This window comes from Bombina bombina, chromosome 10 (assembly GCF_027579735.1).
Source record: "Bombina bombina isolate aBomBom1 chromosome 10, aBomBom1.pri, whole genome shotgun sequence".
NCBI lineage: Eukaryota > Metazoa > Chordata > Amphibia > Anura > Bombinatoridae > Bombina > Bombina bombina.
Genome location: NC_069508.1, coordinates 92,973,412 through 92,988,411, shown reverse-complemented (window position 1 = coordinate 92,988,411; position 15,000 = coordinate 92,973,412). Strand labels below are relative to the sequence as shown.

The following is a 15,000-nucleotide window of genomic DNA, read 5'->3' as shown; positions in this document are numbered from 1 at the left end:
TGTAATTTTGTTTTAAAAACGTTAAAACATGGCTGATATGTTATTCTATAGCAACACCACACAACACAAATTTCTTACTGCTACTACACAATTCCTAGATAGTAAAGGGCTTCTAGCATGGGATGTATTTTCTTTTTAATAGGCTGTAACTGCGGGGGGGGGGGGGGGGGGGGGGGGGGGGGCTACGATGAGCCACAAAAGTACTCCCCTTGACGAGTGGGAGGGATGAAGTGCTCTTAAAAGTTTTGTGAATCTTTGCCTCCTCCTAGTGGCCAGGAATTAAATCCCATGTTCAACTGCTTTGGTATTAGTTCCCAGGAGTAATGGGTCGTGGACTCTCACCACCTTATGAAAGAAATCTTGGTTCATTTAGTTTTTTCATTAAACTGCCCAGTATTTTGTAATCCTATGTTATTTACTAGGAAATGGTATATAAAAGTGAGCTTTATGGAACAGGCTGCATATGATAACTGGAATTAGACAGACTATATATTGTTTTAGCCTGTTACATTTTAGACAACAATATTTGTATGTTCCTAAATCTATTCATGAAAATAAAAGATTTAACAACATTTTAAAAAGGTTAAACACTCAAATCGAAATTAATTTTCATGATTTAAACAAAACATGCAATTTTAAAGGGACACTCAAGTCTAAATAAAACTTTCATGATTCAGCTAGAGCTGCAATTTCAAGAGATTATTTAATCTACTTCCATTATCAAATTATGCAGTCTTTTTATATTCAAACTTTCTGAGGGACAAGTTACTACTGGGCATGTGCATGAGTTCACAGTATATATGTATATAAAAGTCTGTGATTGGCTGGTGGCTGTCATATGATACTGGGGGGGCGTGGCAAATAAAAATACATTTTGAATTTTTTTAGAATGAAATCTACCACTCATTGTAAGTGTTATCTGAATTTTTAAAGCATTTTTAGGTTAAAAAGGGCAGAGTGTATATAATTACGACCTTAACGTTTGTCAAAATAATATGTATCTTATACTGTAGACAAAGAATGACTGTTTAGTTTTATGTGTTTAATTATGCATTTTGTCCCAAGCAATACTTTCATGAATACATCTTTATATTGTGTTATGTTATTTTGCTCTGAGGGAAAATAAAATAAAAAATAAAGCAAAACAAAGTCAGAGAAAGTTCTATTGCTTTGTTTTTTTATTCTGCATTTATTGATTCTGCATTTCTCCTGTGTTTAAAGGAACACTAAATATAGTAAAATTAAATAACTTACAGATACACAATAAAAAGACAAATAAACAGCACTGGATTTGAAATGAGCAGTAGAATATTTGCTGGGAAATGTAATCTAAATTAATCTAATTTTTCCCTCCCCTTGTACCATGTGACAGCCATCACCCAATCACAAAATGCCTATATGTATATATTGTGTACTTTGCACATGCTCAGTAGGAGTCGGAGCCTCGGAAAGTTGTTTTTATATTAAATTGCATGCTGTATCTGAATCATGAAACTTTAATTTAGACTTTAGTGGCCATTTAATGGTTCTTTAAATAACTTCCTAATTTACTTCTATTATCAAATTTACTTTGATCTCTTGACACCATATGACGGCAGTGTTTGCAACTATATTTGTAACAATGTTATACATTGTTGCAAACACTGCTGTCCTATAGTGTTCAACAGTCTGTAAAAATGTTCAAAATATTGCTATAGACAGTGTTAAGTACACGTGCACGCTCTTGAGCATACCCGGGTACAATCTTCAAAGCATAATTAAAGAACAATGTAAATTTGGTAACAGAAGTATATTGGAAAGTTGTTTAAAATGTTATGGTCTAACTGAATCATGAAAGTTGACTTTCATGTCCCTTTAAGGAAACAGATATATCAATTTTTGAAGATAAATGTTTATTACCAGTTAGAATTTCTGGGTTAATGTCAAAAGTTTCATTTCCAGGAAATATGCTCCCTTGTTTGTAGAAGCGTCTGCACACAGCCATGAATGCAGGTTCGGCACCTCCCCTCTCATAAGCGTGATTTCCAACCGATATGTTCCTTAATTCCAAAAACTGAGGAAAGGGAAAGACTTCATGAAACAGAAGGTTTTTTTTTTTTTTTTTTTTTAAACAAATGTACTTATATACAGTATATCTATGACGATTACGAAGTTCGTCAATATTATTCAGCTACAGAACTTAGCATTGCGCGCAGCCGTTCACTCTTAAAGAATTTGCTGTTTCGTGAAGTAGTCGCATTCCTGCGCTACGGAATTTGGCGGTGTTATACAAATAAATTATAATAATAATAAAAATAATAATTCCAAAGCAACTAAGCTAAGGAGCGCATGTGCGGTATGTTTTTTTTATCAGACAGCTGACAGAACGTCACTTCTGTTCGCTAGTCTGATGAATTCGCTGCTCTGACAGAACACCCATCTGGGAGTTTTTGTAATTTTTTTTTATAGTTTTGCTTATTTTTTTAACCCCTTAAGGACCAAGCATTTCAGTCAATGAGGCCTATTTATCATATGTCTGTCGGACCTGATCCGACAGTGCGGATCAGGTCCGACAGACATTGCTGAATGAGGAGAGCAACACGCTCTCCGTATTCAGCATTGCACCAGCAGCTCTTGTGAGCTGCTGGTGCAACGCCGCCCCCTGCAGACTCGCAGCCAATGGGCCGCCAGCAGGGAGGTGTCAATCAACCCGATCGTACTTGATCGGGTTGAATTCCGACGATTCCTGTCCGCCTCATCAGAGCAGGCGGACAGGGTTATGGAGCAGAGGTCTTTACACCGCTGCTTTATAACTGGTGTTTCTAGCGAGTCTGCAGACTCGCCAGAAACACGGGGCATCAAGTTCCGTACGGAGCTTGATAGATAGGCCCCTAAAACTTTCTCAAAAGACCAGATAATTTTTAGCAATTTTGCCATCACTCCATTTAAATAGAAATAGAGCCTTGTATTTTATTTACCTATCAAAACTATATATATTTTTTTAGTACCATTTTGGTATATTTCGTGCTACATTTTCACTGTAAAATGTGATCATATTAGAAAAAAACAGAATTTATGCTTACCTGATAAATTACTTTCTCTAACGGTGTGTCCGGTCCACGGCGTCATCCTTACTTGTGGGATATTCTCTTCCCCAACAGGAAATGGCAAAGAGTCCCAGCAAAGCTGGTCACATGATCCCTCCTAGGCTCCGCCCACCCCAGTCATTCGACCGACGGACAGGAGGAAATATATATAGGAGAAACCATATGGTACCGTGGTGACTGTAGTTAGAGAAAATAATTCATCAGACCTGATTAAAAAATCAGGGCGGGCCGTGGACCGGACACACCGTTGGAGAAAGTAATTTATCAGGTAAGCATAAATTCTGTTTTCTCCAACATTGGTGTGTCCGGTCCACGGCGTCATCCTTACTTGTGGGAACCAATACCAAAGCTTTAGGACACGGATGAAGGGAGGGAGCAAATCAGGTCACCTAAACGGAAGGCACCACAGCTTGCAAAACCTTTCTCCTAAAAATAGCCTCCGAAGAAGCAAAAGTATCAAATTTGTAAAATTTGGCAAAAGTGTGCAGTGAAGACCAAGTCGCTGCCTTACATATCTGGTCAACAGAAGCCTCGTTCTTGAAGGCCCATGTGGAAGCCACAGCCCTAGTGGAGTGAGCTGTGATTCTTCCAGGAGGCTGCCGTCCGGCAGTCTCATAAGCCAATTGGATAATGCTTTTAAGCCAAAAGGAAAGAGAGGTAGAAGTCGCTTTTAGACCTCTCCATTTACCAGAATAAACAACAAACAAGGAAGATGTTTGTCTGAAATCTTTAGTAGCCTCTAAATAGAACTTTAGAGCACGGACAACGTCCAAATTGTGTAACAAACGTTCCTTCTTTGAAACTGGATTCGGACACAAAGAAGGTACAACTATCTCCTGGTTAATATTTTTGTTAGAAACAACTTTAGGAAGAAAACCAGGCTTAGTACGCAAAACCACCTTATCTGCATGGAACACCAGATAAGGAGGAGAACACTGCAGAGCAGATAACTCTGAAACTCTTCTAGCAGAAGAAATTGCAACCAAAAACCAAAACTTTCCAAAATAGTAACTTAATATCTATGGAATGTAAGGGTTCAAACGGAACCCCTTGAAGAACTGAAAGAACTAGATTTAGACTCCAGGGAGGAGTCAAAGGTCTGTAAACAGGCTTGATCCTAACCAGAGCCTGAACAAAAGCTTGAACATCTGGCACAGCTGCCAGTCTTTTGTGTAGTAAGACCGATAAAGCAGAGATCTGTCCCTTTAGAGAACTTGCAGATAATCCTTTCTCCAAACCTTCTTGAAGAAAGGAGAGAATCTTAGGAATTTTTATCTTATTCCATGGGAATCCTTTGGATTCACACCAACAGATATATTTTTTCCATATTTTATGGTAAATTTTTCTAGTTACAGGTTTTCTGGCCTGAACCAGAGTATCTATCACCGAATCTGAAAACCCACGCTTTGATAGAATCAAGCGTTCAATCTCCAAGTCGTCAGTTGGAGAGAGACCAGATTTGGGTGTTCGAATGGACCTTGAACAAGAAGGTCCTGTCTCAAAGGTAGCTTCCATGGTGGAGCCGATGACATATTCACCAGGTCTGCATACCAAGTCCTGCGTGGTCACGCAGGAGCTATCAAGATCACTGAGGCCCTCTCCTGATTGATCCTGGCTATCAGCCTGGGAATGAGAGGAAACGGTGGGAATACGTAAGCTAGGTTGAAAGTCCAAGGTGCTACTAGTGCATCTACTAGAGTCGCCTTGGGATCCCTGGATCTGGACCCGTAGCAAGGAACCTTGAAGTTCTGACGAGACGCCATCAGATCCATGTCTGGAATGCCCCATAATTGAGTTATTTGGGCAAAGATTTCCGGATGGAGTTCCCACTCCCCCGGATGAAATGTCTGACGACTCAGAAAATCCGCTTCCCAATTTTCCACTCCTGGGATGTGGATCGCAGACAAGTGGCAGGAGTGATCCTCCGCCCATTGAATTATTTTGGTCACTTCTTTCATCGCCAGGGAACTCTTTGTTCCCCCTTGATGATTGATATAAGCAACAGTCGTCATGTTGTCTGATTGGAACCTTATGAATTTGGCCTTTGCTAGTTGAGGCCAAGCTCTGAGAGCATTGAATATCGCTCTCAGTTCCAGAATGTTTAACGGGAGAAGAGACTCCTCCCGAGACCATAGACCCTGAGCTTTCAGGGATTCCCAGACCGCACCCCAGCCCACTAAACTGGCGTCGGTCGTGACAATAACCCACTCTGGCCTGCGGAAGCTCATTCCCTGAGACAGATGGTCCAGGGTCAGCCACCAACGGAGTGAATCTCTGGTCTTTTGATCTACTTGAATCATTGGAGACAAGTCTGTATAATCCCCATTCCACTGTTTGAGCATGCACAGTTGTAATGGTCTTAGATGAATTTGTGCAAAAAGAAACTATGTCCATTGTTGCAACCATCAATCCTATTACTTCCATGCACTGCGCTATGGAAGGACGAGGAACAGAATGAAGCACTTGACAAGAGCTTAGAAGTTTTGATTTTCTGACCTCTGTCAGAAAAATCCTCATTTCTAAGGAATCTATTATTGTTCCCAAGAAGGGAACTCTTGTTGACGGGGACAGAGAACTCTTTTCTTTGTTCACCTTCCATCCGTGAGATGTGAGAAAGGCTAGAACGATGTCCGTATGAGCCTTTGCCTTTGACAGGGACGACGCTTGTATTAGAATGTCGTCCAAGTAAGGTACTACTGCAATGCCCCTTGGTCTTAGAACCGCTAGAAGGGACCCTAGCACCTTTGTGAAAATCCTTGGAGCAGTAGCTAATCCGAAAGGAAGAGCCACAAACTGGTAATGTTTGTCCAGAAAAGCGAACCTTAGGAACTGATGATGTTCCTTGTGGATAGGGATATGTAGGTACGCATCCTTTAGATCCACGGTAGTCATAAATTGACTTTCCTGGATGGTGGGTAGAATCGTTCGAATGGTTTCCATTTTGAACGATGGTACCCTGAGAAATTTGTTTAGGATATTCAAATCCAAAATTGGTCTGAACGTTCCCTCTTTTTTGGGAACTACGAACAGATTGGAATAAAATCCCATTCCTTGTTCCTTTATTGGAACTGGGTGTATCACTCCCATCTTTAACAGGTCTTCTACACAATGTAAGAATGCCTGTCTCTTTATTTGGTTTGAGGATAAGTGAGACTTGTGGAACCTTCCCCTTGGGGGTAGTTCCTTGAATTCCAGGAGATAACCTTGAGAAACTATTTCTAGCGCCCAAGGATCCTGAACATCTCTTGCCCAAGCCTGAGCAAAGAGAGAAAGTCTGCCCCCCACCAGATCCGGTCCCGGATCGGGGGCTACTCCTTCATGCTGTTTTGTTAGCAGTGGCAGGCTTCTTGGCCTGCTTACCCTTGTTCCAGCCTTGCATTGGTTTCCAGGCTGGTTTGGGTTGTGAGGCATTACCCTCTTGCTTAGAGGATGCAGAATTAGAGGCTGGTCCATTTCTGCGAAAGGGACGAAAATTAGGTTTATTTTTAGCCTTAAAAGACCTATCCTGTGGAAGGGCGTGGCCCTTTCCCCCAGTGATGTCTGAAATAATCTCTTTCAAATCAGGTCCAAATAAAGTTTTACCTTTGAAAGGAATGTTAAGCAATTTTGTCTTGGATGACACATCCGCTGACCAAGACTTTAGCCAATGCGCTCTGCGCGGCACGAAAGCAAACCCTGAATTTTTCGCCGCTATTTTTGCTAATTGCAAAGTGGCATCTAAAATAAAAGAGTTAGCCAATTTAAGTGCGTGAACTCTGTCCATAACCTCCTCATATGGAGTTTCTCTACTGAGCGACTTTTCTAGTTCCTCGAACCAGAACCACGCTGCCGTAGTGACAGGAACAATGCATGAAATTGGTTGTAGAAGGTAGCCTTGCTGTACAAAAATCTTTTTAAGCAAACCTTCCAATTTTTTATCCATAGGATCTTTGAAAGCACAACTATCTTCGATAGGAATAGTAGTGCGTTTGTTTAGAGTAGAAACTGCCCCCTCGACCTTGGGGACTGTCTGCCATAAGTCCTTTCTGGGGTCGACCATAGGAAATAATTTCTTAAATATAGGGGGAGGAACAAAAGGTATGCCGGGCTTTTCCCACTCTTTATTTACTATGTCCGCCACCCGCTTGGGTATAGGAAAAGCGTCGGGGGGCACCGGAACCTCTAGGAACCTGTCCATCTTGCATAATTTCTCTGGAATGACCAAATTGTCACAATCATCCAGAGTAGATAACACCTCCTTAAGCAGTACGCGGAGATGTTCTAATTTAAATTTAAATGTCACAACATCAGGTTCAGCTTGATGAGAAATTTTTCCTGAATCTGAAATTTCTCCCTCAGACAAAACCTCCCTCATGGCCCCTTCAGATTGGTGTGAGGGTATGACAGAACAATTATCATCAGCGTCCTCTTGCTCTTCAGTGTTTAAAACAGAGCAATCGCGCTTTCTCTGATAAGTAGGCATTTTGGATAAAAGATTTGCTATGGAGTTATCCATTACAGCCGTTAATTGTTGCATGGTAATAAGTATTGGCGCACTAGATGTACTAGGGGCCTCCTGCATGGGCAAAACTGGTGTAGACACAGTAGGAGATGATGTACTATCATGTTTACTCCCCTCATTTGAGGAATCATCTTGGGCAATATCATTATTTGTGGCACTACTGTCCTTACTTTGTTTGGACGCTATGGCACAATTATCACATAAATTTAAATGGGGAGACACATTGGCTTTCATACATATAGAACATAGCTTATCTGAAGGTACAGACATGTTAAACAGGCTTAAACTTGTCAACAAAGCACAAAAAAAGTTTTAAAATAAAACCGTTACTGTCACTTTAAATTTCAAACAGAAAACACTTTATTACTGAATATGTGAAAAAGTATGAAGGAATTGTTCAAAAATTACCAAAATTTCACCACAGTGTCTTAAAGCCTTAAAAGTATTGCACACCAAATTTCAGAGCTTTAACCCTTAAAATAACGGAACCGGAGCCGTTTTTCAATTTAACCCCTATACAGTCCCAGATATAGTCTTTGCTAAGATCCAACCAAGCCCTGAGGGGAATACGATACCAAATGACGCCTTCTAAAAGCTTTTTCAGAGATTCTTAGATCCTCACACATGCATCTGCATGCCCTGCTCTCAAAAAACAACTGCGCATTAATGGCGCGAAAATGAGGCTCAGTCTATGACTAGAAAGGCCCCCTGACTGAAAAAGGTGTCCAATACAGTGCCTGCCGTTTTATAAACGTTCCCCAAGATTATAAATGCCAATTATTAGCCTAAATCTGAATAATATGCACAAATAAAGCAATCGATTTAGCCCATAAAAATGTCTACCAGTTTTTTAGCCCATAATAAGCCCTTTATTCTGTTTGTTTTTGACTAAGAAAATGGCTTACCGGTCCCCATGAGGGGAAATGACAGCCTTCCAGCATTACACAGTCTTGTTAGAAATATGGCTAGTCATACCTTAAGCAGAAAAGTCTGCTAACTGTTTCCCCCAACTGAAGTTACTTCATCTCAACAGTCCTATGTGGAAACAGCAACCGATTTTAGTTACTGTCTGCTAAAATCATCTTCCTCTTACAAACAGAAATCTTCATCCTTTTCTGTTTCAGAGAAAATAGTACATACCAGCACTATTTTAAAATAACAAACACTTGATAGAAGAATAAAAACTACATTTAAACACCAAAAAACTCTTAACCATCTCCGTGGAGATGTTGCCTGTGCAACGGCAAAGAGAATGACTGGGGTGGGCGGAGCCTAGGAGGGATCATGTGACCAGCTTTGCTGGGACTCTTTGCCATTTCCTGTTGGGGAAGAGAATATCCCACAAGTAAGGATGACGCCGTGGACCGGACACACCAATGTTGGAGAAAAAACTCACAAACTTTGAGGTTCTCACTGAAATTATGTACATACCGCTTGTGCAATAATAACACAAATTAATGTTAAAGATTGTTATAAGATAAGTGGCAAGTCTTACTGACACTAAATCACAAGATTGGGGGAGAGGAAAGTGGGGAGATAGTTAAAATATAACATTTATTGTGAAATGAATACTAAAAGTATGGGAAGCAACCACATTTAAAACACACACGATATATATGTTAACTAAGATAATAAAGATACAAGCATCTGTATCTATATAAATAATCTGGCTTATTTGGTATGGGTAGAATTGAAACCACATTGGGATTCTACACAGGAATTCAGAGTAATAGCTTTGTTGTTAATAATAATTACATTTTATGTTGTCATCAGTATTGAAGCATACATATAAGTTTATTATTGTCTCCAGAATAGCCCCATACATTTTTGTTATTCCAATGGGTGTTTAGTGATGTCCACCCTATTCTTATTATATTACTGGGTTCTATCCACTGGATTATAACACTAAAATTGTGTCATGTATCTTGAAACCAAGTTTCACAGAGTTTGTACATATAAATGCATGTTATATTTAAGTTTCACAGAGTTTGTACATATAAATGCATGTTATATCTAAGTTTCACAGAGTTTGTACATATAAATGCATGTTATATTTAAGTTTCACAGAGTTTGTACATATAAATGCATGTTATATCTAAGTTTCACAGAGTTTGTACATATAAATGCATCATGTTATGTCTAAGTTTCACAGAGTTTGTACATATAAATGCATCATGTTATGTCTAAGTTTCACAGAGTTTGTACATATAAATGCATGTTATATCTAAGTTTCACAGAGTTTGTACATATAAATGCATGTTATATCTAAGTTTCACAGAGTTTGTACATATAAATGCATGTTATATCTAAGTTTCACAGAGTTTGTACATATAAATGCATGTTATATCTAAGTTTCACAGAGTTTGTACATATAAATGCATGTTATGTCTAAGTTTCACAGAGTTTGTACATATAAATGCATGTTATGTCTAAGTTTCACAGAGTTTGTACATATAAATGCATGTTATATCTAAGTTTCACAGAGTTTGTACATATAAATGCATGTTATATCTAAGTTTCACAGAGTTTGTACATATAAATGCATGTTATATCTAAGTTTCACAGAGTTTGTACATATAAATGCATCATGTTATGTCTAAGTTTCACAGAGTTTGTACATATAAATGCATGTTATGTCTAAGTTTCACAGAGTTTGTACATATAAATGCATGTTATATCTAAGTTTCACAGAGTTTGTACATATAAATGCATGTTATATCTAAGTTTCACAGAGTTTGTACATATAAATGCATGTTATGTCTAAGTTTCACAGAGTTTGTACATATAAATGCATGTTATGTCTAAGTTTCACAGAGTTTGTACATATAAATGCATGTTATGTCTAAGTTTCACAGAGTTTGTACATAAATGCATGTTATATCTAAGTTTCACAGAGTTTGTACATATAAATGCATGTTATATCTAAGTTTCACAGAGTTTGTACATATAAATGCATGTTATGTCTAAGTTTCACAGAGTTTGTACATATAAATGCATGTTATATCTAAGTTTCACAGAGTTTGTACATATAAATGCATGTTATGTCTAAGTTTCACAGAGTCTGTACATATAAATGCATGTTATGTCTAAGTTTCACAGAGTTTGTACATATAAATGCATGTTATGTCTAAGTTTCACAGAGTTTGTACATATAAATGCATGTTATGTCTAAGTTTCACAGAGTTTGTACATATAAATGCATGTTATATCTAAGTTTCACAGAGTTTGTACATATAAATGCATGTTATATCTAAGTTTCACAGAGTTTGTACATATAAATGCATGTTATGTCTAAGTTTCACAGAGTTTGTACATATAAATGCATGTTATGTCTAAGTTTCACAGAGTTTGTACATATAAATGCATGTTATGTCTAAGTTTCACAGAGTTTGTACATAAATGCATGTTATATCTAAGTTTCACAGAGTTTGTACATAAATGCATGTTATATCTAAGTTTCACAGAGTTTGTACATATAAATGCATGTTATGTCTAAGTTTCACAGAGTTTGTACATATAAATGCATGTTATATCTAAGTTTCACAGAGTTTGTACATATAAATGCATGTTATGTCTAAGTTTCACAGAGTTTGTACATATAAATGCATGTTATGTCTAAGTTTCACAGAGTCTGTACATATAAATGCATGTTATGTCTAAGTTTCACAGAGTTTGTACATATAAATGCATGTTATGTCTAAGTTTCACAGAGTTTGTACATATAAATGCATGTTATGTCTAAGTTTCACAGAGTTTGTACATATAAATGCATGTTATATCTAAGTTTCACAGAGTTTGTACATATAAATGCATGTTATATCTAAGTTTCACAGAGTTTGTACATATAAATGCATGTTATATCTAAGTTTCACAGAGTTTGTACATATAAATGCATGTTATATCTAAGTTTCACAGAGTTTGTACATATAAATGCATGTTATATCTAAGTTTCACAGAGTTTGTACATATAAATGCATGTTATATCTAAGTTTCACAGAGTTTGTACATATAAATGCATGTTATATCTAAGTTTCACAGAGTTTGTACATATAAATGCATGTTATGTCTAAGTTTCACAAAGTAATAGACATAACATGCATTTATATGTACAAACTCTGTGAAACTCGGTTTCAAGATACATGACACAATTTTAGTGTTATAATCCAGTGGATAGAACCCAGTAATATAATAAGAATAGGGTGGACATCACTAAACACCCATTGGAATAACAAAAATGTATGGGGCTATTCTGGAGACAATGATAAACTTATATGTATGCTCCAATACTGATGACAACATAAAATGTAATTATTATTAACAACAAAGCTATTACTCTTAATCCCTGAGTAGAATCCCAATGTGGTTTCAATTCTACCCATAACATACCAAATAAACCAGATTATTTATATAGATACAGATGCTTGTATCTTTATTATATTAGTCAACATATATATCGTGTGTGTTTTTAATGTGGTTGCTTCCCATACTTTTAGTATTCATTTCACAATAAAAGTTATATTTTAACTATCTCCCCACTTTCCTCTCCCCCAATCTTGTGATTTAGTGTCAGTAAGACTTGCCACTTATCTTATAACAATCATATACTTTATATTTACTAATAGCTCTAGAGTGCTACATGTCTATTCTTTTTTCTTGTGGGGTTCCTTTTTACCTACCACAATTTTGTTCTAAAACTCTTATAATACACAGCACCAGTCTACTCAAACAATCGATATCTACTAAGTTCATGGTGAACAATGAATTCATTATTTGAGATATCAAGAGCTTTTTCATAAACCTTATGAAGGTAGTGCCATTGGTTTTTTTTTTTTTTAATGTTAAAGATTCTCTGGGATCCCCTTTGATCAGACATAGCAGACATACATGGCTCTGCCATTGCTTTTTGATAAATAGAAGGCCGCTAATTGCAGCTGGGCACCACACATCTGAAATTCCTGGCAGTTAGCAGGAAGCTTGTAAGGTTAAGTTTAGCTGTAGTGTAGAGATTGCCCTCCTGGCTGATCCCTCCCACCCCCCTGATTCTTACCTGATCATTCCTAAACATCTCACTTCAATCCCTCACCCCCTGCTGGCCACCACCATTTTAGGTACTGGCAAACAGTCTGCCAATGTGAATCTTTAGTCCTTTTTTAAAATAAAAAAAATAAATTAAAAAAAAGTTAGTATTATTATTATATTCTACAGTTACCTTCCAACCTTCCTGATCCCTCCCAAATAGCTCTCTAACCTTCCCCCTCTAACTAGTTTCCACCATCTTAGGTATTGGCAGCTCTGTTTTCTATCCATGTATCTCTTTATTTACATTTAAAAAATCTGTATTGTAGCTGCCCCTCCTCATTTACCCCACCTCCCCTCTCCAAGCAATCATTTCCCCTACCCTCTGTTCCTCCTCTCCACTCTAGAAAACCCCTCTCTCCCTCCTTCTCCCTCCTTTCTGCTCTCAGTATTGATTTTTTTTCTGCAGTGTAGCGGTCCCACCCGTTCCCGCGATGGGCCTCCCACCCGCCTCCCTTCTAACCCTCCCACAACGATCGGACCACGATGCAGAGAGTCCGTCTCTGCCAGGGCTGGCTCAACCATGGAACCAAGTGGGTCCAAAAAACCCAGGCAACGCTTGATAATGGGCAGCACTTCAGTGAGAGCCAGTCACTGTCAGAATCAGACCACTCCTGTTCTCTGTCTCTTTGTGCATTACCTCATTTTGCACAAAAACGCAAGTGCATCTCTTACCTAACTTCCTTCCCACTTATTGTGCATAAGCATTGGTTGCATGCAGGTAGGCAGGCTTAGTAAGGTTAGAGTACGGTGCTGGTTGTTAAGGGGTTAATAACATTGTGCTGATTTTCAGACTCCTAGCCAAGCCCCACAGTGTTAGATGTATACATGTGTTTACAAACTACTACTGGCTCCAGTTTATGTTATCTGTCTTTTCATATGCAGGGAAGGGGGGGGAGTGTCTGCTCTCAGCCCCTTTCACTGGGTGACCCAGCCTAACCTCATCAACAGTGCTAAACTGGGAGCTTCTAAAGTAACATAACATACAACATAGGTGATCCATTTAATACTAGCAATCATATCCATGAATTTTGTTTCTAGACAGAAATGTATCCAAACATTTTTTAAATGTATCTAGGGTATTGGCATTCACTACCTCCTTTGGTAATGAGTTCCACAATTTTATTGCTCTTACAGTGAAAAAATGTTCCTTTCCTCCAACCTTATATTGTGACGTCTTGTCACAAACAATTTTCTTGGACTAAACAGAGCTTCTGCCATCTCTGTATATGGGCCTTGAATATATTTATATAAAGTAATCATGTCACCTCTAAAGCGCGTTTTTTCTAAAGAAACCAGACCCAGTTTGGCTAGCCTCTCCTCATAGCTTAAAATCTCCATTCCCCTTATTAAGTAAAAGTTTTACACTTTTTAGATCAGTATTTGTGCATATTCTTCTTTATAGAAGTAATGTCTATTAGATGCAGTCATTTAAAAATTACTGTGTTTGGGGCCCACTGATGATCTCCCTAATTTTCATCTTATGTGTTGAGCTGAGTTCCATTTGTCAGTTGCTCTGGCCCATGACCATTTCACTTTGTATGGGTTCTTTTATACTTAGGCCCTGATTGCAGCCACAAGTTAAAAAATGTCACTACCGGTTTTCTTGTCTTCTACAATAAATGCGACCCACTGGTCTTATACTCAATCTTGTCTCTGTGTTTTTATTATGTTTTATTATAATTACTTAGTTTAATTGTTATTTGGGTTAAGTTTATTAAGTCAACAACTCAGGGCAATAGGGCATTTAATACCTTATGAATTTCACATGAGTAGTAGATTTTTTTTCTGACAATTTATTTTCCTTCTCACTGCATCCTGTGACAGCCATCAGCCAATCATAAAGTGCATACATGTATATTCTGTGACTGTTGCACATGCTCAGTAGAAGTTGGTGACTCAGAAAGAGTGCATATAAAAAGATTGTGCACATTTAGATAATGGATATGAATTGGAAAAGTTGTTTAAAATTGTGAGCTCTATCTGAATCATGAGAGTTTAATTTTGACTTTAGTGGTCCTAAAGTCATTGACAAGTTCTCCTCTTTTTCAGTTAGCTCACATGTAGCACAAACGCGCTTTTATTGAAAAATCCCAAATCTGTTTGTTGTGGGTATCTAAAAATAGTTGGGGAACCGAAAAAAAAAAAAAAAAAATGCCTAAAGCTCTCATTAGGTGAAAAGTAATTTATACTTCAGTCTTCATGATGTTGCTTTATGGAACTATTTCTTCAGAGGTTATCATGAATGCTGTATAGTATGTAAAATACGGTCACATATAGGATGACTGTAAATCTGGCCAGAAGGAAAATACTTTTCCAGTAAAGACTGAACTTTCT

The 15,000-nt window shown here is 37.9% G+C and overlaps 1 protein-coding gene across 1 annotated transcript in view; it reads right to left on the bottom strand.

The window, feature by feature from the left end:
- Positions 1 to 15,000, bottom strand: part of MCOLN3 (mucolipin TRP cation channel 3) — a 253,553-nt gene that overhangs the window by 122,754 nt on the left and 115,799 nt on the right. Inside the window, exon 4 of the mRNA XM_053693240.1 lies at positions 1,900 to 2,053. Coding sequence (XP_053549215.1) covers positions 1,900 to 2,053 — 154 coding nt within the window. The remainder of the gene's footprint in view (positions 1 to 1,899; positions 2,054 to 15,000) is intronic.